This window comes from Dipodomys spectabilis, unplaced genomic scaffold (assembly GCF_019054845.1).
Source record: "Dipodomys spectabilis isolate Male_0828 unplaced genomic scaffold, ASM1905484v1 ptg000019l, whole genome shotgun sequence".
In the NCBI taxonomy this organism is placed as follows: domain Eukaryota; kingdom Metazoa; phylum Chordata; class Mammalia; order Rodentia; family Heteromyidae; genus Dipodomys; species Dipodomys spectabilis.
Window position 1 is genome coordinate 18,317,896 of NW_024870696.1, and position 26,460 is coordinate 18,344,355.

Consider the following 26,460-nt stretch of genomic DNA (forward strand, 5'->3'; position numbering starts at 1 on the left):
ATCAAATGGCACACTACCCCATTAAATATATGCAATTATAAGATGGTAATTAAAAATAAAAATACCTCCTTTAGAATGTATTCACAATATTGCCACTAGACTGCTTCCAAGATCCATACTATGCCAAGGTTTTAAAACCTTGAGCGGGTGGCTCACGCCTTGAATCCTAGCTACTAGGGAGGCTGAGCTCTGAGAATTGTGGCTCAAAGCTAGCTGTGGAAGGAAAGTCCATGAGACTCTTATCTCTGACTAACTGCCAAAAAAGGCAGAAGTGGAGCTATGGCTCAAGCAGGAGAGCACTAGCCTTGACACAACAGCTCAGTGACAATGCTCAGGCCCTGAGTTCAAACCCCAGGATCGGCACCAAAGTAAACGCTCTGACCCTCCTCCACTGTTCAAATGCTTCCGTGTGGGCTGTGGCTTTCACCGCTGGCTGTGTGTTATCGTCTCCCGAGTCACTTTGAAAAGCTTAGTGTTCAGCCCTCACCTACGACCCACGGAAGCAGTATCAAGCAAGAGGACACATCAGAGCCCACACAACTCAGAGCCACTCAACTGGTCTGACAAAAGCAAGACCTGCGGCCTGAGACTTCTCCCCCAGGCTCTCCCGCCCACCGTCCCCTAAGCTCCGCATACGCCACTCTCTCCTGTCTTTACTCCTAAAAGCATTGGCTCCCAGGTAGGTCTGGTGACCCTTCTTCCATACCTAGTCCTGACTAGTCACTCCCCGCCCCCCAGGGCCCACCTCCCCAAATGCTCCCACAGCCCTGCTGATTCCATACTGTCTCCCCACAGTCCCGTGACACAGAGGGGCTGGTTTTGCTCACCGCTCCCTTGCTCGTGTCTGGCATGGTGCGGCGTATACACGTGTCGTACACAAGAGTACACAATGCTCTACCAATTTTTACCCAATGTTGGTCTGACTTCTGTCCCGGCTCCTCTGGGGCCTGGCTTACTGGTTATCCCTCCTCACTGAGCTCTTGTTTGCTTTGTGTTTTCCTAAATGGGAAGGCTTTCTTTCTGTAAGTTTGTAACCTGGCTCGAAGAAAAGCATTTGGCCTTCTCTGAAAAGCAGATGCACCCCAAAACACATTCCAGGGGCCCGTGCTCAGCCACCCGATGAGAGCAGCAGGGCTGTCACGTGGAGATGTTGTCAGGCACAGAGGTTCGGGCTTGGAATGGTTTCTTTGCAAGCAAATAAAACAAGCTTGGAAAATGAGTTGTCCAGACTTCCTCACCTGCACAGGAGGACCTTCAAAGGCCGGGGGAGTCTCCCACGCCATCTTCTCCCCCTGTGGCAGCATCCATACAGCAAGCAAGAAAATGCAAGAGGCAACTCAGTTTTGCCCACAAGTCTCCTTCAGGGGAGCACTGGAGAAACGCTGGGGTCAACGGATGTGGGGTGTGCACGCTGCAATCTGCGGTCACCAGAGTCCTTCAGAGCACAGACAGCATCACCCCTCTTTTAGAGCTGCTCAAGGCAAGGGCACCCCGCCAGCAGGAGGCCCCAGCCATGAAAGAGAGCCCAGCAATCCAACTTTTTTTTTTCTTTTGTCGGTCGTGGTCCTGGGCGCTGTCCCTCAGCTCTTCAGCTCAAGGCGAGCGCTCTACCACTTGAGCCACAACACCACTTCCGGTTTTCTGGTGGCTCATTGGATAAGAGTCTCACAGGCTTTCCTGCCCAGGCTGGCTTTGAACCTCAATCCTCAGATCTCAGCATCCTGAGTAGTTAGGATTTACAGGTGTGAGCCACTGGTGACCGGTTTACCAATACAACTTTTAAAGGGCACATCTGGCTCACGATCTGTAATCCTACTCAGAAGGCTGAGGATTGCGGCTCAAAGCCAGTCCGGGCTTGCAGATCCAAGAGGCTCTCAAGTCCAATTAACCAGCAAAAAGTCAAAAGTGAGGGTGTGGCTCAAGTAGTATAGCCAGCCTGGAGTGAAAGCAAACAAACAACTAAGCAAGAGCTTGAGGCAAAAAAAACAAAGTCATGGCAAGAAGCTTTGTTACAAACCAAGGCCACAGCCACCATGCTGCTTCCCCAGCCCTGGATCTGAGCCACTTTGCCAAGGCGGCAGATCCCGTCTAAAACACCCGGCACCACCCCTTCCTAGGACTAGCTCAAGAACTCTAAACTGCAGAGGGAAGAACTCTCATCAGCTGGAGGAGATGACTGGGTACTGACAAGCCACACTGAGGAGCCTTGAAGACACATGAGCGAATCCACTCAGGTTCAGGCCCTAATGCTGAACAAAACAACGAAACGTGCCTGGAGCCAGTGGCTCAAGCCTGTAATCGGTCTCAGGAAGCTGAGACCTGAGGATCGCTGTTCAAAGCCAGCCTGGGCAGGTAAGTCCATGAGACTCTTCTCTCCAATGAACCACCAGAAAACCAGAAGTGGTGCTGTGGCTCAAGTGGTAGAGCGCTAGCCTTGAGCTGAAGAGCTGAGGGACAGCGCCCAGGCCCAGAGTTCAAGCCCCACGACCGACAAAAATTAAAAAGAAAAATAGAGTGTGGATTGGCATTCACCTGGAAATCCAACCTGGAGAAAGCTAAGCAATAACCTACACCCCCAGTCCTGAAGGGGAGACATTCATCTTCCGTCCTACCCATGCACCCCTGCTGCGTCCCAAATACCGTAGTTTTCCATCGCCCAGGTGAGCCAGCACAGACAGCCAGCTGCCGCCGCAGTGAAGCAATGGCAGCTTCACCTGCGCTCAGGATCAATGCACAGTTCAAGTGCGCTTACCATGCAACAGAACACAAGGGAACGTTTTTAAATCAAGTGGTTTATTGGTGTGTTTGTTTTCTTGAATAGGAATTTTAAGTTACTTCAATGGTCACTGACTTGACTGTAGAAACCTTCCAAAATGATAGCAAACAATCTGCTACACCAAGAGTCCGGTCTAAGGGCCACGTGGTGCGTAGCTTAGAAAACCTAGGGGGTTGAGCAGGGTGGAACCCAAGGAAAGGCACGTGAAGGGGAGTCGGGGAAGAGGTTGAGTAGCAGAGCCAAATTATTTAAAGTCAATATGCACAGTAATTTATTTGCAACACATGAAGATGAAGATCTGGGAAGGTGAATATGTGAATGGCTGAGGGGTGGAGCAGTGGCCATAATAAGCAAGCCTCGGTTTCCAGCACGCTGAAGAGTAGCGGGAACTGAGCCTAAATGGGCGGCTCAGCCCCTCCATTCCTCCCATAATGCCAGCAATTAAAAGGGGACAGGATTTACACATTTCCCCTCAAAACCTACGGGGTTGGAACTGGAGCAATATGCATCAGGTTGCCTTAGCCCTGGCTCCTGAATATCTGGTTCTTCTTTCTAGAAGGATCGGTATTAGGCAAGCTTTATCTCTAAACACCAATTTCTAGAGCTTTCTAATTGATGAGGCGCTGAGTGATTGATATTTTTCCCCTAATCTAATCTGTCTACGGCTGGGAAACCTTGCAGGTCCAATATCGTCCCTTCATCCACCCATGCGGTGAAACGATGATGTTACTGATTTGCAGTGTGCCCCGCCCCCAGTAGAGATGGGTGAACTGCAACATGGGAGACCTCTAAGCTTCAACGCATGGCGACAGTGTGTTCTGTGGACAATCCCGCTCTCACAGAATCCAGAAGCTATGAGCCACCTCAGTCCCCAGTCGCCACCACCCCGCCCGCCCCAAGCTCACACCGCCCAGCCCCAACCCCAGCTGCTAGTCTCCTGCCAAGATTGCTCATAGGTATCTTCAGAACATTCTCATCTTTCCTCCCAGTGACCTCTTCTTTCTGCCAGAGAAACGATCTCGGCTGTAGCCATGAGGGCGGATTTTCAGTTCCACATAAGGGATGGAGAATTCATGTCCTTTCCACGGCTCCCAGTTCACCCCCTAGGAGAAAGAAAATGTTTCAAGTTAGAGTATAATAGAACCCTCATTTGCCAGGGAGACGTCTCTCTCTCCCTCTCTCTCCCTCCCCCGTCTCTCAGTATAAAACATCTCTCTTCATTGGTGTCTCTCTATATGCCCCCCCTCCTTTCTAGCCTCCTCGCTTCTTCCCCCATAGGATCCGGGACTTGACAATCACATGTGGAAGCACGCGCCCTCTGCTGGGCAGCTGGGTTCACACATGCTGAGAGGACCAGACGGGAAGCTGGGCTCATGAAGGGATCCCGGGATGTGGTGAGGCCAAAGCAGCCACCAAGTCAACACAGAGGTCAACCTGGCCAACAATCGGCAAAACAGTTTCCTCTCACTCTTTGCCTTTCCGAAAAATTAAAGGCAAAAATAAACGTATTAATTGGCCAATTGTGTAAAATCATTTTCAATTTAGACTGTTTAGATATTAGCTCTGGGGGTGACGAATAGGCGGCTCTAAACTAAATTTCATTTTATGTCTTTTGACTGGTGAGCGCAATAATATTTAATTCACTTAATAACCTTGCAACCTGGCCAATAAACAGCCCAAGTGACCAATTTTATGTATTTTAATTTGTGAGGTAAATAATAAACAAGAAGCTAAATGTCTTGCAGACTGTGAAGAGCTCATTAACCAGATGAATGTCTTTTATTAGCAAATACGGGGCTGGTTTAGGGCCTGCTGGCTGCGCATTCCAAATATTTGATCTCTGATCACCAGCGTCTCCGCGCCGTTCCTCACGCTACCACCATAATTCATGAGCTACCTTCCTTGGCGTCCCTAGGGGTGAGTTTCTTCTTCACTTTGAAAAAACTTACACAGATTTGGAGTCCTCATAGCCTGGTGAGGACCAGAGTAACCAAAAATGTACCTGGACATTGAAAGGGCTAACATCTACAATAGTATTGGTATAGGCTTCCTGAAGGCCAGGCTCAGGACCTACCATGGGAAAATCAAAACCCAGGGTGGATTTGTGGAGGGCAGAGGATGCAATTTCGAGAAGCTGGGAGAGGATGCCTGGTGGCTGATAGCATCAAGATGATATAGAGGACCGTGGAGGTTCAAGCAATTATGGATAGGAAAGCTTCAGAGCCAGGACAGAAGAAGAACCTGAGGGGCTCTCAACCGAGGGCATACACAGATACAGAGACAGGTCCAGCACAGAGTTCTGCACAGACTCGGGGTGGCACCAGCTAAAGTGGATCCGAGAATGGGTGTTTGAGCTAAGGCAGAAGAACTGCCTGTTTCCCTGATGAACATGGGACTAGAGAGAAATGATTGTCGTTTCATGAGGAGAACTGCTAGAAGCATGTCTGGCTATGGACTGAATGTGTCCTTCACTAAAAATGTATTTATAATTTGAGACCCTTGCCCACAATGAGACAGGCCTAAGAAGAAAGTCTTTGGTAGATAATAAATTTAGATGAAATCATGAGGACAGAACCCCCCCCATGAGACATAAGAAGAGGAAGAGAATTGTCTTCTCTCTCCCACTTTTTCCCGTCTTTCTCCCCCACTGCACCGCTATAGAGGATACAGCTAGATGTACAAGCTGCAAAATGATAGTAAGCCAGGAAGTAAGGGCCTACCAAGACTGAAATCTGCTGGCACTTTAATCATGGATTGTCAAGCCTCTAGAACTATGAGAAATATACATCTGCTGCTCGAATCCCTGGATCTGCGGGGTTTTGTTATAGCAGCCCAAGCTGATTACAACAGCATCGATGTAGGAACTGATCAAATGGATGTGTGTGACCCACAGCACTGGTCTCTATGTGGCAAGGGTCCACCCAATCGTTCCATTCATCTCCAGTCTTGGAATACAGAGCCTACCGAGCACCAGCAAATGGGCAGGGAGGGCCATGATGACTTCAGAGCTATAAAGCCTGGATCACCAGGTGTCACTAGAAGCCTCAGAAAGAGGAGCCACCAGACTCGCCTGGAGAGTACCCCTAAGGGAAGTGAATGTGGCCAGAGCTCGGGACAGAAAAGATGCTTGCCTGTCCCCTACCTCGCTATGCTTGGTCTCCCCGTATTTGCCATTGGGGTTGGCCAAGTGGCAGTTCTTATACCACCAGCCACCATGATGTGTCAGGGCACAGTTGCTGAGGGCAATATCGTTGTCTCTGTCAAAAGTTGTGAACTTCCATCCATTGTGGTAAGTGAGAGCATCCCCTGTGAGAGAGAAGAAAAGGGAGACGGTCAGCAAAGTCTTCCCAGAAGAGGACCTGTAGGGAAACATCTCGACGCGGAAGTGCCAAGGATCCACTCAGCTATGGCTCAGGCACTCACTGCTGCCTCAAAATGGCCAAAATGAGAGGATGGCACAGGATCTCTTGCTGATTTCTCCAGCAGCCTCAGCAACATTGTCACTTGGAAGTTTCTAATCACATCAAATGTCTGACCACCCCTCACACAAGCATTCCCTCTGTCTTCCTCCCTCTGCATGGCAATCCCTCTCCTCCCAACCAACCAAACCTAAACGCCCTGCTTTATATCCTTGCTTCCATCTTTCCTTCCCGAATCGCTCACACATCCGGCCTCTCTGCCTGCGGCCGCCACTCCTAACCTCTTCTCCTCTCTGTGGGGCTGTGTTAACCCAACAGCCTTCTTTCTCTCTGGCTTCTCTTCTTCCAGCCCTCTGGAGATCAAAGGCTGCATCCCATCCTCTCCATCCTAAATCCTACTTCTGACACGTGGAGGGGAATTGCACCTGCTGATTTTACAGGCTTGTTACTCCAAGGAACAATCTCTGATCCCACAGACCCACCAGGAACCTTCCAGGTCTGGAGTGAATAGCTCCTCCTTCTACAGTCAAACCCTCTCCTCCTAAGGACGAGGATTCTCCTCACTGAGCCTCCTAACACTTTGTCTCTCTGTGTTTCACACACACACACACACACACACACACACACACACACACACACACACTCCTCCTTTTCTCTCTCTCTCTCTCTCTCTCTCTCTCTCTCTCACACACACACACACACACACACACACACACCGAGCGTCTAGAGCCCTTCAGGGACATGTGTACAATTTAGTGCTTCATTACATCCTGTCTGGAATCTGCTTTAATTATTTTACTTGCACTGCACCTATTTCCCTCTCCCATTTGTCATCCCTTTGTAAGTTTACTTTCTCTTTCAGCTCGTCAAAGGCAATAAGGGCCCCTATCAATCATAAGCTTAATCAAGTTCAGTCCCTGCAATAATGGCGCTTACATTTATATCTACTCTCTGAGTTCATGGCTCATCTTCACACGAGTACTCTCACTGGACTCTCACAGGCCCATGAGAGGGCAGGGCAGCTCCCGGTTCCATGAGAAAATGAACTCATAGGGGTTAGACACTGACTGGGTACTTGTTAAAACAGGTTCCACGGTCCACAAATGGCAGAGCCAGAACTCAACTGATCCTGAGATTCTTAAGACACAAGCTTCTGAGAAACTGATTCACCTGTAGCTGCCTTAATCCAACAGGAGACTTCAATTACACTAGCAAAAGCAGGTCATCTCTAATAGCCTACACCAGTAGTTCCCTCATTGTGGTCTTGGGACCAGCAGCATTATAACACCAAAGAACTTGTTAGAATGGGAATTCTCAAGCTCACCTCTGCTCTACAGAACCAGAAAGTACATTCATGGTCAGGGGGTGGGGGGAGCCCTCTTAATGATTCTTATACATGCTGCAACTTTTTCACTCATTCAGAGAAATATATCCTGGACACCTGCTATGCGCTAGCACCTTGCTAGCCTCCGAACATATAAAAATCAGGAAGCAGCAGAAGCTGTGGACCAAGTGGTAGAGCACTAGCCTTGAGCAGAAAAATATTAAGAAACAGTGCCCAGGCCATGAGTTCAAGCCCCAATACCAGCACAAGAAAGGAAGAAAGAGAGAGAGAGGAAGGAAGGGAGGCAGGAAGGGAGAGAAGGGAGGGAGAGAAGGGAGAGAGGGAGGGGAAGGGAGGGAGGGAGAGAAAGGAGGGAGGAGAAGAAAGAAAGAAAGAAAGAAAGAAAGAAAGAAAGAAAGAAAGAAAGAAAGAAAGAAAGAAAGAAAGAAAGAAAGAAAGAAAGAGAGAAGAAAGAAAAGCAAGCAGAAGTCTTTGTTCTCAAAATTTAGTTGGGATGAATGGAGAGGGCAGATGAAGCGCTGGTAGGGCCTGGAGGTATAGCTCAGTGGTAGAATGTGTACTTTGCAAATGTGAGGCCCTAGATTCAATTCCTGTGCATGCTCCCATGCACGTGCATGTGTACACACACACACACACACACACACACATCGTAGCACTTCATGCTTAGGGAAGGTCTCAATTTCCGCCTCCAATTCTGTCATCCCAACAGCAGCTGATTTATGTCTCACGCAACAAAGGCAAGAGATGTGAGCACAGGGTCAGAGAGTCCTCCACTCTGACACACCAAAACAGCCTGTCCTCATTAGTTTTTCCAATCAAAAAAAGCATAGTCACTCTTCCACATATATTTCCTCCTCTCTCCAGACTGCTTGCAGATAGTTAACTACAGCTTGAAATAACACATAATGACTCCCCTCGTAACATCTTCTTAATGAACACAGCTCCTCTAACCAGCACTCCAAGTTCCCAGAGATGATTTCTAAGATCTAGGCAGAGACTTTTGGGGTTATCTAACCTTGAATACTGGTGAAAAAGAAAAATAAAGCAGGGCCCAGCCTATGTGGGACACTTTGTTTATTTTTTTTTGCAGATAGATTTCCTACCTAGTAAGAACTGAAGTCTTTCTAATGTTCAGAGTACAGATGATGACTATATGCACGAAGCAGGAAATAACTTTACTCAGGTCATGGCAGTATTCTGATTTATTTTCAAGCTTATCTTTCTAAGTAAGACAAAGTTAAGCCAGGTGTGGTAGTGCATACCTATAAATTTGCTCTGGGGATGCCCATGTCCTGGTTCTAATCAGAGTTTTAAAACCTTGCAGAGCTACACATGCCTAGTGACTTTTAACTGTTCACCTTCTATTTGAAGGCCTATCTGCTCCACCCCCACTCCTCTCCCCCTGCCCCTCCCACACATGAGCCTTTCCGCATACAGAAGAAAAGCTAAAATTCCTGATTCCACCACTGTAATTCAGGATTTAAAGTAGGAATGGCAGTACCCATGGGAAGACTAGATGGCTGCCTAAATGCTGTGTGATTTCAGTCTCCCAAGGCTTCCTATTAAAAAAAAGAAGAAGAAGCCATCCTCCACTGATTGGCCCTGTTGGCCTGAACAACTTTCAAATGGGAATTATTCCCTAACCACAGTTAAAATGTAAATTAAGTACCTGGGAGGAGGATCATATTAATTCATAAATATGTTGACTCCTTTTCATTCACTTTCCTATTAGCATCAGCTCATTTGTTGGATTGTGTGAAATAGACCCAGAAAAAGAAAAATTTAACAGTGATGAAAGGAAAGGGGAATGAACAGCCCGCAGCCCGCAAGACTGCCCTTGGGAAGTCCCAGAGAGGAGACCAAGAAGGGGGATGTATTCTTGGGGAGACACAGGGGCCAAAAGGACATACTAGCTCCATCAACTGTCCAGAAAAAGGGACGATAAATGGAGACTGAGTGTTTCTCAAGCCTGAGAAAGGCTGAGGCTACCTGATGAGTGTAGTTAAGAATAGAGAAGAGCTCTACTGATAGACACACACACACACACACACAAAAATTACACATCTCTGAGAAATTCTGTATTCGTCATTGGCAAGTCCAGATCAAGTGCCTGCACTCAGGTTCTGTTCGTAGTCATCTGCCGTCAGAGGTCTCTGAGTGGTTGATTTTGAGAAGCCGTCAAAAGTACATCCCGATCCCTTGCTTGCACGCAGCCCTTGCTCTCCCATAGGCTCCTGCAGACCCAGGGAGCTCTTCCCACCTGGGTGAGCCCTTCTTTCTGAGCCAACTCCAGCCTATGTCCTGTAGGGAGCTTCCTCCTGCCACCGACTCCTCAGTTTACCCTTCTCTACTCCCTGGCTCTTCCTTCACTTGCCTGACTGCAAAAGTTACCCCGCATACATTTTTTTAATGCCAGCCCTGGGGCTTGAACAAAAGGCCTGGGTGCTGACTCTGAGTTTTTCTTTTGTTTTTTTGTTTGTTTGTTCTCAAGGTTAGCACTCTACCACTTGAGCCCCAGTTCCGCTTTTGGCTTCTATTGGTTAATTGGAGAGAAGAGTCCCATAGATTTTCCTGCCTGGGCTGGATTGGAACTGTAATTCTCAGATCTCAGTCTCCTGAGTAGCTGGGATTCTCGGTGCAAGCCACCAGCTGGCTTGCCTTGTATTTTTATTCCTCTCTTTACATGTGAGTCTGAGAGAGAACGTGCCTTACCCAGTCAGCTGGTAGCATGTTCCCACAGATATTCCAAAGTCAGAATGGTCTTACTTTGTCTAAATACAGACTTTAAAATGTTAACATCAAAGCAATAAACTCATGACATCTCTTCTTAAATAAAATATTTCCTGGTATAACTCCAGCATTTTAGTCACGATGCTGAATTTTGCTCATTTCCTTCACAATGAACACAGTGTCAACTGGCTGAAATCCAATGAGCAGCTAATGGAGGCTAAAGATTCCCTGCTTTCAGCGAAAGTGTTCATTGCCGTGGTCGCGGCTGTATTAAGCTAATGAGACCTATAGTTCTTATTATTTGAATCAGCACTTTCATTTTCTGTCTTTAAATAGTCACGCGCACACACGCACACACACACACACACACACACACACACACACACACACACTGCTACACAAAGATGACAGCATTACTGAAGCCTAACAAAAATTTGAACACATCATGGAATGTGTCACAGACACTCACTTCCTCAGCTAATTTGTCAATCCTGAATCAATAGAGCATAATAGGAGCATGTGGTTGAGGAATGGTCATTAATTGTAACAACTTGGTTTACCCTCACCCTTGTCCAATAGAACCATTCTCTTCCACGGAACAATATTTTGATCCCCAGATACCTGGTAACCCAATCCTCGAACAACAAAAAGCAAGCGCACCGTGGGCGTGAGGACGCCCTCTTACCTGCTGTGCCCCTGTATTTCCCGACTGACAGCTTATATCGTTCCTTGCTGGAGGCCACTTGGAAGAAATCATACACAGCGTAGGCAGATTCATTGGAAGTCTGTAAATCCGCCCTCACCTCATACCGGGTAGGAGTGCCAGTGGTGAGATTGTGCAGCTTGTCAAGGCCTGAAAGCAAGCAATGGAATTTCAATAGCCTATCAATCTGTGTGTGTGTGTACATGCACGCAGGCATGCACACGTGCACATGCACATGTGCGCACACACACGTGCACTCGCCATTTGCTTCTGAGATTCATAGGGCCAAAAGTCACCTTAGCCTTTGTCTTTTCTGCTAATAAGAGTGAGGATTGCTAATTTCCTTGCCCATTTATTTGTTGGCACTGTTAACGCTAATGACCTCTATGGAAGGGCTCTGTAGAATAGCTCTGCCCACTGGCTCCATCTCTCTGAGACAGAAGCAACTCTATTTATCATCCACACATCTCACAAATAGAAGAGCAGATCAGCTACTCATTCTGAGCCCTGTAAAGAGATCTTGGTCTCAGGCAAACTGTAGATATCATCTACTCCATTAGACACTGAATGAGCAGATTTCATGTTCTGAATTTCGCATTTCCCAACTGATGCTTTTTTGGCTATTTCACTGTCTGAACATCTGCTCCAGAAGAGAGCAGAGGGAGAAGGGGAAAACTAATACCCACAAGGTCTGGCATTACTAGCAGAATCACAGGGGCTGCTAGAAAGTCATCCCAAGAAGAAGCCAGGATCCCAAATCAATGAACTCTTTCTATTACTGTGATTTGTTGTTGTTTTTAAAGAAAAAAAAACTAGGCCCCAGGCAGCCCTAATAGAGCTTAAATACAGACTAAAATCCTACTTCTTCACAGACCCAGAGTGCAATACGGCCTGCCCACGAACATAGCCACATTTACACAGTGTCACTGTTGCTTGGACATCTCTTGGAATGTTGTAGGCTTCCTCAAGCTGCCGGATCAGCTAGTCAAGAGGGCGAAGAGGAAGTTATCAGCCCTCACACCCAGCTCCTGATTCTTAGGTGTCATACCAAGCCAGAACTCTTTCATGGGATCCCCAAAGCCTTCCACATAGCTCCTCCAACGCTTGAAGAAATCCAGCTGCCCGGTGTTCCGTCTCTGGAAGACCTGAGAAAAGAAATGCAAACCTCACTCTGATCTTCTGATCAGATAACTAAGTAGAAGGGGAATAGTACCTGTATTTCCCAACGTGGTGCTGGGAGATAAGAGGAATCTGCATTACATTGACTTCCTCAAGTAGCTCATCTTCATTTTTTAGAAAGGATCTTAATCAGAGATTCAATATATTTGTCTACTATGACAATAAGTGATCTCTAGATGGTAAAACGTACCTAGTACTTCGCAGAGGATTTTTCCCTTAAGAAATTTCAATTATAGAGCACAGAAAAACTCAGGGAAATAGTTCCTAGTGATGGGTTCTAAAGGACAGAACAGACCAGACTTTTGCTAGTTCTGATCTGAAACCTTCAACAACTATTCAACTCAACTGGGACACGTTGTATTTATATGTTGTCTTTCCTCCCCTGCTCCCCCCAGAATTAGTTCACTTCACTTCTAACGTAACAAGCATTTAATATTTATAGAGAAAAAATTCATCCAACAAGTATTTGTTGTGTATCAACTATGCAAAAAGGCACAATACAAAATGATGTACAAAACCAATAAACCAGAAATGGTCTCTGCCCTTGTAGAGCTAATAGATCAGTAAACAAAATAGACAGACTGAGTAATCAAATAAAAGATGCAATTTAACCATGACAAAGGCTGTGAAGGAAATATACAATAGGATGTGAGAACATAAAACAGGAGAACCTAATCAAGGAGCCAGAAAAGCTCCCTTGGGGAAGTAGCTGAGAGATGCAGGATACGTAAGGGGGGGAAAAAACAACAACAAAGAGTCAGAAGCTAGGTGGTTGGGAATCTGGGTTTGGTTAGGAAGGAATGAGAAGGAAGGCTAAAAAAAACGAGCAAGGGTCAGTGCTGGTGGAGCTTTTTAGTAAGTATGGCTGAAGATGTTGGCCCATTGTAAGAGCAATGAGGGTTATTGATGGCTTCTAGGCTGGAAATGAAACTGTTCATATTTACATATTTCTGAGATCCATCTCTAATTTCAGTGTAAAGAACAGACTAGCCAGGAACAAGAGTGGAAGAGAGGGAACTAGTTAGGAGGCAACTTCAATGGACAGGTGACAGAGGACAGTAGTAGTTTGGATTACCTTACCCTAAGGACAGACAGAAGAAGACAGAAGGTAAACTTGACAGGCAGGATAATAGAACATGAGTGGAAAGAAAAGGGAATCAAACACAATTCTTCCCATTTGGCTTCAAAAACTGGATGACCATTCATTACCACGATCATTCAGAAAGGAGGTTCCAAGAAAGGATAGATTTCATTGTCATGAGCTCATTTGGAGACTTGGTGTGAATTCTTTGCATGTGAATGAAGATGTCACCTTGGCAACTGGATGCCAGGGCTGGAGTTCTGGAAAGACTTTTAAGGTGGGAGTGTATTCTCCAGAAGCCCAGAAGGTTTCCTTTTCAGCTTCCCTTGCAGCTACGTAGAAGCCATGTGATTACTCATAGCACCGAGAGTGTCGCTAGGAGGACAGGATAAACAGGTGAAGTCTTCCATGTTCTCTTCCATTACCACATGCCATCGTGAAGGCTACATGTTGAAATGGCAGAGCCACAGGATAGAAGCAGCCCTAAATCTCTGTGTCACCACTTAGAAGTGAAGTGGCTACCAAACCTACAATAGATATTGTCCACGTGAACAAAAAGGTTCACGTGTTAGATTGTTGCATTTGTACTGTATCATAACCCATTCCATCCCATTGAATATGGAGAGACACTGGAACAGACATGGAGAAATCAAATCAGGGGGAAGGATGAGGTAACATGGCAAGGAAATAGGAGTTAAGAAGTGAAAACAGAAAATGATCCAGGATCAAGACTTAGGTATATTTAATAGACATGTGTACAAGGATGATTTCATTGGGGAGAGAGAAGAAGCAACTAGAACTATAGGAAGAAAACTAGACGCTTGTAGAAGCAGAGAAGCCACTGAGAGACATAATGGTCAATAGTGTCAAATACTAATGAGAGGTGAGGGAATGAGAGAGCAAAACTGGTGCTAGAATTTATGCCGTGGGAATGACCAATGACTTTAGCAAGAGAAATGTAATATAATGTAAACATTAGGGAAATGGAAGGGAGAAGACACAAAAGGCTACCTGCCAGGCCTTGGTGGCTCACACCTACAATCCTAAGGGAGACTGGGATCTGAGAATCCCTGTTTAAAGCCAGCCTAGGCAGAAATGTCCAAGAGACTCTTATCTCCACTAAACCAGAAAAATAGCCAGAAGTGGAGGCATACTCAAGTGATAGAGCACCAGGCCTTGAGCAAAAAGGACAATTGAAAGAAAATATGAGACCCTGAGTTCAAGCCCCAGTACCAGCACAAAAAATAAATCAAATAATAAAATCAAATAGAGAAGCTGGTAATAAAATAATAAAATAGAGAAGCTGTTATTTCTCCTCAGAGCAAACTGGATTCTTTTATATGAAGTAAACTTGAAGAGTGCTTATGACCTGAAAACACTTGGGAACACTCCTGGAGTTGCCACATATAATTCCACTTGAGCATAAAAGCCAAGCTAAAGGCTGTCCTAACCAACCTCACAAGTGACTACCGCTTCCCAAAATCTAGACTTGCTTCTTTCTCTCTGCTTAGTTTCCTTTGTATTCATTCAAATACAGATTTCCCAGCATAAAACCTACTATCTCTGCTTTCTGTCAGCGTATGTCCTGAAGTAAAACACGTGATTTTGAATATGGCCAGGAAAAATTTCTAAATCTGTTTTTCTCTGGGAAGAGTGATAGAGGGAGAGAAGAGAAGAACAGAGAAGCCCACAGCCATGTAGAATCTCCCCTTGGGTGCTCACCTTTGACTCCCTCTGAAGCACCTGTCCAGCTGTGCTGGTCCAAGAAGTGCTGAACTATGGCACCAGTGAGTGGATGGGGGAAAGTTCTAGACTTTGAGACCAGCCACATACCCTCCCTGGCAGGAAGTGGTGAGTCAGTCTTTTGCTCCTGACCTTCGGTAAGTTTATTTTGAAACAGGAATGGAAGCGGGTAAGCAAAGTGGCTAGGAAGACTCAATGAGGTGATCCGTGTCCTATAAAAATGTCCTGTATGTGAGGAAGAGAGCTGCTGAGCAGAGTTTAGAAATAATCACGGAAAATCATTACACACTACATTAGCACTGCTGCTCTCGCCCGCCCTTCTTCTCAAGTGTCCACTGTTAACGCTGCCCTGTTCTTTTGGCTTCCTTCTTTCTTCTTCATTCATCTGCTATCATTCATTTATCAAGCATCTATTGAGTGCTGGCTCTAGGGTAAGTATATGGGATGCCATTTTACAGATGGGCAGTCCAGAAAAAGTAACCAGAGTTATACAACTAGTTATTTAGTGGCTGTGGAAGATCTTCTGACCTTTCAGTTAGAAAGTCTGAAAATACCAACTCTGCCAAGTCTATTTGCCAAATAGCACTTCTCTGACTTGAAGATTTATTTCCTAGCAATGTGCCTAGGCCACTCCTTTCCCGGGACTCTTTCTCTTATACGCTGTGGAATCCTAGGACAGATGGAGGACTGATATTTTTTGCTCCATATCTATCATGTCAAATCTTATTTCCACTCAAGGCCGAGCTTAAGTCCAAGCTCACCCTACTGAGGATGAGTGCATTACAAAGGCATTTGCTTTCTGTCTCTAGCCAATGAGCATAGTGCTCAAGCATAATAAGAGCTTTCCAGGTGATTAAAAAATAATAATAATGTTCCAGCTTAGCCAGAGAAGCTGATTCTGGTGCTCTTCACTGTAGACTTAACTAGCTATGTCCTTGGGTAAGTTAGTTAGCCTTAACAAGCTTCACTCATTTAAATAGATCAAGAGATTAATAATGGAGATGTCAGCTTGTTAATCTATCTCCCACTTCTATTCTCAGCCAAATATACAATCTCCTTAGACTAATACAAAGATTGAGAAGGTACATTAAATGCATATATGAAGATGCTACCATGAAACCCCCCCTTGAAGAGCTAATGTATGCTAATAAAGATCTATATTTTTAAAAAATTAAGTTTACCTGGGCACTACTGCCTCATACCTGTAATCCTAGCTTCTCAGGAGGCTGAGAGCTAAGAAGGGCAGTTCAAAACAAGCCAAGTCAGGAAATCTGTGAAATGCAATTAACCACCAAAAAGCAATAGTAAAACTGCAACTCAAGTGGTAGAGTGCTAACCTTGAGTGAAAAAGCTCAGGGAACATGTCCAAGACCTAAGTTCAAGCCCCAGTACCAGTACAAAAAACAAGTCTCTGCTGATTTAAGATGTCAATAGTCCCTTTGTGAAGGATATGATGGGCTTATATCAGGACTTCTACTGTGAGCTAGATCATTAAATCATAGTAAATCATAAAATAGTTACCCCAGAGTTTGTCACATATAGAAAACAATATGTTATTATTATATCTCAGAAAATATGAGTTTGTACTGTATTGTACCAAGGGACCATTTATACCTCTTGATAAGGCATCCTTAAATGAGCCATTCATAATCCAGTCTATTCTTATTTGGAGATGAAAACACTCAATAACACACTGTTTGAGAATAACAAAACCTCCTTACAAATACGTCTTAAGAGAAAAAAAAATTCTTTACATCTGGTTCTATACCCCGGAGTTGTCTATGCCGAATTTACTCAGTGTCTTGAATGACTAAATCAGGAGTAAAAAAAATCGTAAATTGCATTTAAATGCCTGTGGAAAGAGCCTCTAATGCAGCCCTTAAGACTTTCAAGATGGAAAGCAGCGATGGAAATATGTGAGACAGTTAAGTGTTCCCTGATGTTCTTTCCAGCCTCCCAGCGGCCTTGGTTGCCTCGGGGCAAAGCTCTTCTGCTTGTTCATCAGATTGAGCTCTGGCTGCCAGGACTGAGAAGAATTTCCTTAAAAGGATTTAAAAGCTCAAAAGAGGGGCTAGGCTTGGTGGCTCATAGCTGTAATCCTGGCAGATAGGAGGATCATGATTAGAGGCCAGCCAAAGCCACACACACACACACACACACACACACACACACACACACACACACACACACACACACACACACACACACACAAAGGGTGAGACAAATCTCAAAAAAAAAGAAAAGAAAAGAAACGAGTCTGGGGGAAAGAGGTAGACAGGATGGGGGACAAAGATGAAAGGGGAAACTGATCAAGACATACTGAACACACAGACCTGCTAATTTGAAACTGGGTTTCAATTAAGCTGGGTTTGGTGGTACATATCTAAAATCCTAGCTACAAAGGAGGCAGAGGTAGGAAGATCTTGATCCAAAGCCAGCCCCCTAGCAAAAGCCTCTTTCTGACAAATAAAAGCAAAATGGGGTAGGGGCATGACCTAAGTAGTAGAGTGCCTGCCTAGCAATCAAAAGTCCTCAAATTTACACCCTTGGACCACCACCAAAAACAGTCACACCTTTAGTCCTAACTACTCTGGAAGTTGACATTGAAACCAAGGTTCAAGGACAGCCTATTCAGAAAAGTTTGTGAGATCCCTTCCCAAAGAAGAGTTAGACCTGGTTTATCATAAGGAGATCATGCCCACGAGCATCCAGACAGGAAGTGAGACTCTTAACTCAAAAGCAGTCAACAAAAAACAGAGGCATGGCTCAGCAGTAAGAGCACTTGCTTAACAAACACAACAACTGGAGTTCAAACCATAGTACCACCCCCAAAAATAAAAAGCTCAAAAGAAGCAACGCATCATTAGTTATACTTCAGTAACAAAAGACTCTTCAGTCCAAAACAAAGAAACAAACATAGCAGGTGTCAATGACAGTTGTGGTGGTTTTCAAATGCTACATGTGTTCTGGAGAATGTGATCCTCAGGAGAATTCTACAGAGTCTAAAGAACAATTGAAAAAAAATAAAACAAAGTCCAAAAAACAAGACTTATGGTAGGGTGAGACTGCTGTTGGTTACGATGAGGAGTTGCATTCGCATTTATAAAACTGGGCTCTGGGTTTGACTCATGGTCATCTTCATGGGCAGATGGGCAGATAGATGTAGATGGCAAACTTCTAGGAAGCAGAGTAAGTTTTAGTCTGATTTGCTCACTGCTGGATCTTGAGCAAATAAAATAGGTCCTGACACATAGTAGGCACTGGGTATTTGTGTCATAAATCATGGGTTTCCCAGGTATATAAATCACTTTCTAAAGGTTGCCTTGGGTAAATGTCCCCTTCCCTGTGTGAGCTTGGTTTTTCGAGGGCGAGGCTAGACGGATACCAGCATCCTGGCAATGGTCAATTACAGGCACAATGGCAGGAAATTGGGCTTCGGGCCCAAAGGGACAGAATGCTTAGCGTTACAATGGTGCTGATGAAAAGCAGCAGGTACAGCGCACTGGGTCTGCTCAGGTGGAAGACCTCCCATGTCACGCTCTGCTCTGTTATTTTACAAATCAATTCGGAATTTCCCGCAGCCAAGCCAATGGCTGCCTTTCAGCCATCAGGTGCCACTGTGCAGATAATAAGTTTCTTCATTGCTGCTCATCAGATGGTATCATTTTACCCATGGCTGCTCAAGCATCTTTGGCTTCCCAAATCCCAGAGCAAATGTGTAAATGAGTAGAGCCTGAACAGCACAAAATTACACTCTCTTTCCCACAATGGGTTGCAAAGGCACAGCAGGTGAAGGCTGCCTGCCGGCCCTGGACAGGCGCGGAGCCCCTCTATCCGCAGGCACAGAGAGAAGCCGGAGGGAGATGGAAGGATCCGTTTGCAATAGTCAAAGGCAGCTCTTCATATAATTGGATCAGGCACCCAATCCAAGAAGATGCCACGTGGCTGAAGCAGACAACAGCCAAAGAGAAAGAAAAGGTTGGCGTAGCAGGACAATGGGAACATGCCTAACAGTCCCTCTTTCAGACATTAGTCTTTTCAATCAAACCTCCAAAGGTCTTATCCCTGTTCTGTGAAGCTAAGATGTAGAACCTCAGGTCAGAGACCTGAACCCTCAAAAAAAACAAACTACACATTTACCTTGGATGACCCAGGGAAGAACAATGAATTAGAAGGCTAGAGTCCTGAACGCTGCCGCTCAGTCAAGGGCCAGTGAGTGAAGCAGAACTAATAATCCTCTCTCGCTTGCCGTTGTGTGAGGCCCCTGCTTATGAAAGTGCTTTGAAGAGGGTAGAGGAGAAGCAGCAGTCATGTCGAGCATTATCAGAGGATGATGAGCCCTCAAGCCTGCATCATCACCAGCCCAGGTTCAACCAAACCTGTTCTATGACCGAGTCCTAAATTCCATCCTTATAGTGGGATAGGATCACTCTCAAACCAGCTGCAAGCCACCAAACCTCCTCTCCCACAGGCGGCTATGACCAGCTCCTTGTGTGCAGAAATAAGGACCTGCATGGATCCCCCCCACCCCCCAGGCTCTCTGGGACTCACAATCCAGCCGCCTCCATCCGTATCCATGTCACAGTACACCTGCATGGGCCGGCTGGCGTCGCCATTGAGGTAGATGGTGTAGAGGCCGCTGGCAGCGTTGCTGTTCTGCTGCACCTGGGTGCAGTCCGAGGGATGTGGGAAACGGGCATCAACTGGGAGCCAAGCAGAGGGACAATGTCATCAGAACAAAGGCGAGGAAGAGGGCGGGTAGGGCTTTTAGCCCGCTTTTCTATGTGTAGGGCTATTCTATGTGTAGGGCTATGTGTAGGGCTATGTGTAGGGCTTTTCTACGTGTAGGGCTATTTGTTTTGTTGGGAAACTATTTCATAACCTTCTCCTATTTCACTCCCTTCAGCTCTTCAGTCTCACTCACTCTGTCCACCTCCAACACTGCAAATCCCCAATCCACCACTCCCACCCCCAACTCAATCCTCCCACAACACACCTTATTCTCCAGTTCACCCTCCTCCTTAGAGATAAATTCCCTTTGAACCAATAACTTCATCTTCACTTGCCCAAGCCCCTAAAAACACTACCCTAAGTCTGCATCCACTTGCTCCTTCCTGGCTTCTCCAATGAGGATCCTCTAGTGCGCTGTCCCCTCAAGACTGGATCCTGTATTACCTGTGGAGAGGGTGGTGGACACACTCTTGCTCCGGCGATCGCCCTTAAAGGCAACCAAAGAGGCAGGGTAGGTGACGCCCTGCTCCAGGCCTTGCAACTCAAACCTCTGCTCGCCCCTTTGGAGCCTCACCTCCTGCCAACCAACAGAGAAGAAGATGGTGAGGGATTCAGTTTCTTTAGCAGAGCACTCCCTGATATGATGGACAGAGGCCTCCTAGGATTCACAAGGCAGCCCCAAGTCACAGTCCGTGCCAGATACTGCTGTGCTATGCAGATTCAGCACTGCCAAAAGGCACACACCCCGGCTGGCACCAGCCAGCTCTCCGGCCTTCACATGCTGACTATAGCCACAGATGCTAAAAAAGGGAGAGAGAACGAGTCATGGATTATCTGAGAGAGTGGGCAATAGTTGGTATTTTAATAAATCCTCATGAAACCTGCCTTATTTCCTCTCTAAGCTAACTCACCCGGCAGGACTGTCATAAACATTCACTGTCGTAGTGACTACATCCAAGCATCCTGCCTTTTTTGACTTCTCCTTTCTTTCTTCCTTGCTAAGGAAAAAGAATTATAATTTTCTACTCTAGAAAGTTTACAAAAAATATTCTGGCTTTCAGATTCAAGAAGAAAGTAAGACTCTGGAAATAAGGATTAAACCAATTCATTTAATCATTCACTAAATACATGTGTAGTAACACATATGTATTTTAGCCACTTGTAATCTTAGCCATTTGGAAAGATGGAGCAAAAGAATTACAAGCAGGAGGACTACAACTTAGTTAGAATGACAATATTGCATTTAAAAGGAATAGAGAGATGTAGCTCATTAGTAATTACTGAGCTTGTGCAACCCTCAGTTCACCTAGTACCAGGAAAAAAAAAAAAAGAATTACTGAATACCTACCATGAGCCAAATCTTCTCTAAGCATTTTACATCCAATGACAAACAACAAAAACAAAGCTTCTCAGACTTCCTGGAACTTACATTTATTGACCGACAATGAATTTTAAAAAATAGGGCCAGAGGTATAGTTTAGTGGTAGAACATTTTTTTTTTTTTTGCTACCGCTACAGTTTAATTCCCCAGAACCAAGAAAAGGAAAAACAAAGCACGACAAAACAGAGAAACAGGCTCTGGTAGCTCATGCCTGCGATCCAAACTATTCAGGAGACCAATATCTGAGATCAGTGTTGCAAGGCAGCCTGAGCAGGGAAGTCTGCAAGAATTTTTATCTTTAATTAACCACCAAAAAGTCAGAAGTGAAGCTGTGGCTCAGAGCACTAGTCTTGAGCACGAAACCAGTGGTCAACAAGGAACAGGAACAAAGGTTAGTCATTACCAAGAGCCATAGTGTTCATGAATGACTGTGTTTATCAATGCCGCTTGCTCCTAGCAAGTAATCGATAAGGATCAACAGATTGATTGGTAGCTTTCCATAAAGCCAGCAATCAAGCTGATCTGTCTGCGTCAGCTGCTTCACAGAGAGGTTGTAAAATTTTTTTTTAAATATTTTTTAAAGACACCAAGAGAAAGATCAGGAATATGTAGCACCTTCACTGTCCCATTTGGAAACTGATAGGTGAGAATGTAGCCATCGATCTGAGCAGTGGGGGACATCCAGGTCAGCACCCCGCCGGAGTGTGTGACACCAAACGGACGAAAGTTTCTGGGAGGGTCGATTTCTGCAAACAAAAAGTCAGGTAATTATTATTATTGAAATATGACAGAGACGGTGAGTGGTTTTCGGCCATCGGTTTCAGTTTTCTCCCTGGGTATCTTCTCATTTCTTTTCCTCTCTGCAACCAGAGTGAGTTCTGCTTTTCCTGCCTACAAAGCCACTGAGGACAAGATTCCCTAATCAGGGAATAGGACTGAGTGAGCCCTACAGGGAGAGGATTTGAAATCCTAAGACCCCGGAAAATTCCCAGAGAATGGTGAACACTGAGCAGGTAGGTTCTCAGAGATGATGGAGGCCTACAGTCACAAGAAAAAATTGGGAGCCATTGATCTTAAAAGTTCCTGCACACAGAACAGAAGGAGGACTGTGCAAACAGGTGCCTGGAGAAACAACAAAGGCCCAAACACTTACATCTAGACCTGGGGAAGAGGCAGGACTGTAAAGGTAATGAGATTGCTGGCCAACTGATGCCCTTCATCTCTAACAGAAATTAAGCTCACACAGAAATATAAATGTATATCTAAAGTATCTCAGTGAATGACCCGCGATGCATGGTGGGCATAGAAATAAGGAAGGACGGTACTTCTACAAAGAAAGATACTTGTACAAAGAAAGAAGTGTGGAGAGCTGAGTGCGGTGGCACAAACCTGTAATCCTAGCTTCTTAGTAAGTCGAGATCAGGAATCACAGTTCAAAGCTGGCCAGCATGAAAGTTCTCGATGGCGGGGTGTGGTGGTACACACCAGCCAGTCAAGATATGGGGAAAGCATTACTGGCAAGTGTCTGCCATGCCCAGTGATCCAGAGAAGCCCATTTAGGAGGATCACAGCCCCAGGCTTGCTTGGACAAAAAGTAAAATTCTGCCTCATAAAGATTCTACCACTGGACACTGGTGGCCCACACCTGGAATCCTAGCTACTCAAGAGCCTGAGAGCTGAAGATTCTGGTTCTAAGCCAGCCTGAGCAAGAAATGCCATGAGACTTCTATCTCCAATTGACCACCAAAAAAATACAACAACAACGGAAGTGGAGCTGTGGCTCAAAGAGGTAGAGTGCTAGCCTTAAGCAAAAAAATATTCAGGAACAATGCCTAGGCCCTGAGTTCAAGCCCAGTGACCACCGCCATCAACACCAAAAAAAAGGGCTAGAGATACTGCTCAAGTGGTAAGCACAAGACCCTGAGTCCAATCCCTAATACCACTAACAGAAAGAAAAGAAAAAAGAATGACGAGGAAGGAGATTTGAAGAAAAGAGCCATGCTTTTCTTGTAAATACTCCCCCAGAGAGTGTGCGTGGTGATAAGCACATGTACATAGACTAGGAAAATTAAAGCTCAACAGAAACACCAGTCACCCTGTAATAACTGGTCAGACGGCTTTCTTTTTTAACTGAATAAGATATGAATGGAAATTTCCATTTTGAAGAAACATTATCATAGAAGGCAATTTTAATTTAGAACTTCCCCAAAAGACATCTCCAGGCTATTTTCTACCCAGTAGCCTTTCAGCTGAGAACTGAATGAAAGTGTTTTAATAGAAATCAGACAACTGTTGTTTTAAATTAAGTTGTTTTGACGAATTTTTGACTTTCTGTACTATCAGCTTGGTTTTTCTAAAGTATAACATCTGGCACAGATCTTATTCTATTTCTCACATGGGGGAAAAAAGCCTGAATTTCCTTTCATAACCAAAGTGAATTTTTAACCATTTAAAAACCTTGAGTTGTGTCCTATCGTTTCCTTGCCTACTGGTTCCCTGGCCACGGACTGAACAATGTTTATCTTGGTCACTTTCGCATTTCTTTGAAGTCAAAAGATGAGCATTTCATTATTGCCTTTTTAAATGAGGAAAGTGATATGAACAAGGAAAGGAATGGAGAAATGGAGAAGAAAAGAAGGAAGGGAGTGAGAACAGAGGGAGGCACCGGCTACTGTTTGTCTCCAGAGAGTCAGATGGTGTTCTTGGGAGTGTGGACAGGGGAAAGAGGAGCTTTGTTTTTATGTGTGGAGGTTCGTTGGTTCATTACTGATACCAGGGTTTGAACTCAGGACCTCCCACTTGCTCTGGTTGCTTGACTGGTACTCTACAACCTGAGTCACATCTCTAACCTGGCCTTTAGATGATTTGGAGATGGAATCTTGTAGACTTTTCTGCCCAGGCTGTCTGTGAACTATGATCTTTCGGATTTCAATTTCCTGAATAGCTAAGATGACAGGCATACGCTACTGGTACCCAGGTTGTGTTTTCATTTTTGGATATTTTTGTTTAATTTGAAGGGTGTTTTTTTTTTTTCCATAAAACACATATTAATTCGGGAGTTACAAATCTGGCTAATTTTAACAATAATACCTATAAAGAAATTAAGGTGGGCTGGGAAGGTGGCTCAGTGGTAGAGCGCTTGCCTTGCATGCCTGAGGCCCTGGGTTTGATTCCTCAGCACCACATAAGCAAAAAGAAAAAAGCCAGAAGTGGTGCTGTGGCTCAAGTGATAGAGTGCTCGCCTTGAGCTGAAGAGCTGAGGGACAGTGCCCAGGCCCAGAGTTCAGGCCCCACGACCGGACCCAAAAAAAAAAAAAAAGAAATTAAGGTACTGCTAACTCCAGTGACCTCTGTTGGTGCAACTGACTCCAGAGGGAACAAACCATGGCCAGTGCCTCTAAAAAAAAAAAACCCACACATCTCCAGGCTGCACTGAGGCCTAACTGCTTGATACAAGCTGAGACCAGAAACCACATCATGCATAGAAAACATATGCCGCTGGACACCTTTGGTGACAGGCTGGCGGTGGCATAGAGAAACATGCTTCACCCACTACCCGCATCATGAAAGATGCTCTACTTTATTTCATTGCATTTGCCACCTCAGAGTGTTAGCTCAAGAAGGCAAATAAGCAACTACTTTGAGGAATGTCCTCGGGTGAAGCAACGACCCTCTCTGCTCCTCTCCCCACGTGAGTTATGAAGGGAGACTCACTCTTTTTTCTTTTTCGTTTTTGTCCATCACGGGGCTTGAACTGTGGGCTTGGGCGCTGTCCCTCAGCTCTTCAGCTCAAAGCGAGCGCTCACTTGAGCCACAGCACCACTTCCAATTTTCTTGTGGTTAATTGGACCTAAGAGTCTCACGGACGTTCCTACCTGGGCTGGCTTTGCTTTAAACCGTGATCCTCAGATCTCAGCCTCCTGAGTAGCTATGATTACAGGCGTGAGCCACCAGTGCCTGTCAAGACACACACTCTTGGTAAGTATAAAGACTTCTCACAGTACCTGTCAGGGCCTTAGTGTCAGCCTTCTTGCTCTCCCGGGCTCCCTTCTTGGCCCACACATGGACCATGTACTCCACGCCTGGCCTCAGGCCTGTGAGGACGGTGCTGCTCTGATCCTTTGGCACCGGAGCCTCCCTGGTCTCTCCATCAGCAGAGGTGTAGCGCACCATGTATCTGTCAATGTTGGCGCGCACTGGCTCCCAGGAGATGGTGGCTGTTGTCTCTGTCACTCGGTTAGTCACCAGATTTTTGGGGCTGTCAATTTCTTTTAGAAAGATTTAGGGAAAGTTGCCGTTAGAACCGAAAGAGGGTGTCTCATTATTGCATCTTCAGGAGCTCTCTACTTGAGTTAGTATTAATAACAGTGTAATTCCATTTAAAACAGGGTTTTCATGTCCCAGGAAACAAGCCATAGGGATATTGAAACTAGAAGGAACTGGGTCACCTCTTTGTTTATGAATATGGAAATTTTCTGTCCTTTTATAGTTCTTGTCAAAATAAGCAATTAAAATCTAGTGTTGGCCTTCAGTGGTAGAAGGTAGATCTCCCGTAGTAGATCTCCATGGTACTTAGCTATGTTCCACTAACTTTGAGAATTAAGGCATACCTTCTTTCCTTCTTGACATATAAGGGAAGAAAAATGGAAGCCCAAAGAAATGAAGATTCTTAGTAAAGTTGCTGTTGTTTTCTTATGTTCAAACCAAGGCTAGACCCTCTTTGCCTTGAAATTCATGCCTTCCACTTTCTCAAAGACTTTGCTCCTTTCATCCAGCCTCTCCCTCCTGCATCCCTAAGGCTCTTCTTCTCTATCATCAGCCCCAGAAAAGAAAGCTCTAGGCTCTGCCATTCCTCCCCATACCATCCTTTGCACCTTCCAAGTGTCAGGTTTAAGGGAAGGGTCTGCGTATCTTAATTTCACTCACCTCCCATTCACTAAATTCAGCCATGTTTGGCAGCTATCTATACCATACCATTAAATCTGCTAGACTAGGTCACTAGCCACTTCTGCATCCAGGCTCTTGACTAGGTAAAGAAGATCTACTTCCTCCTTGGTTTTCATGACTACACTCCTAATTCACTGGCTCTTCCTCCTCAGTCCTTTGTTAGTAATCTTTATATGTTGGAGTATCCAAAGTTCCCACTTCTCTCTCTTCATTTTTTCCTAGGAGATGTCACCGAGTCTATGGCTTGAAATGCCAACTAGATGTTCATTGTTCCACAGAAGTATCACTTCTGAGCCCCTGGCTTGGATCAACTATTGCGTATCCACACCGTGCCTGGACTGTGTTACACAATCATTAAATATTTATGAAATTAATAAATTATCAGCTAACCAAGGAATTTCAGAAGTATCTTAAATTTAAATATT

At 45.2% G+C, this 26,460-nt stretch overlaps 1 protein-coding gene across 1 annotated transcript in view; it reads right to left on the minus strand.

Annotated features, from left to right (window-relative positions):
• Positions 1–2,797: 2,797 nt before the first annotated feature.
• The window catches only part of Tnn (tenascin N), a 61,474-nt gene continuing 37,811 nt past the window's right edge, over positions 2,798–26,460 (minus strand). Inside the window, exons 14-21 of the mRNA XM_042674254.1 lie at positions 25,093–25,356; positions 21,704–21,834; positions 20,152–20,284; positions 19,528–19,679; positions 12,022–12,118; positions 10,956–11,123; positions 5,919–6,082; positions 2,798–3,879 (exon numbers count right to left, since the gene is read on the minus strand). Coding sequence (XP_042530188.1) covers positions 3,739–3,879; positions 5,919–6,082; positions 10,956–11,123; positions 12,022–12,118; positions 19,528–19,679; positions 20,152–20,284; positions 21,704–21,834; positions 25,093–25,356 — 1,250 coding nt within the window. The 3' untranslated portion in view covers positions 2,798–3,738. The remainder of the gene's footprint in view (positions 3,880–5,918; positions 6,083–10,955; positions 11,124–12,021; positions 12,119–19,527; positions 19,680–20,151; positions 20,285–21,703; positions 21,835–25,092; positions 25,357–26,460) is intronic.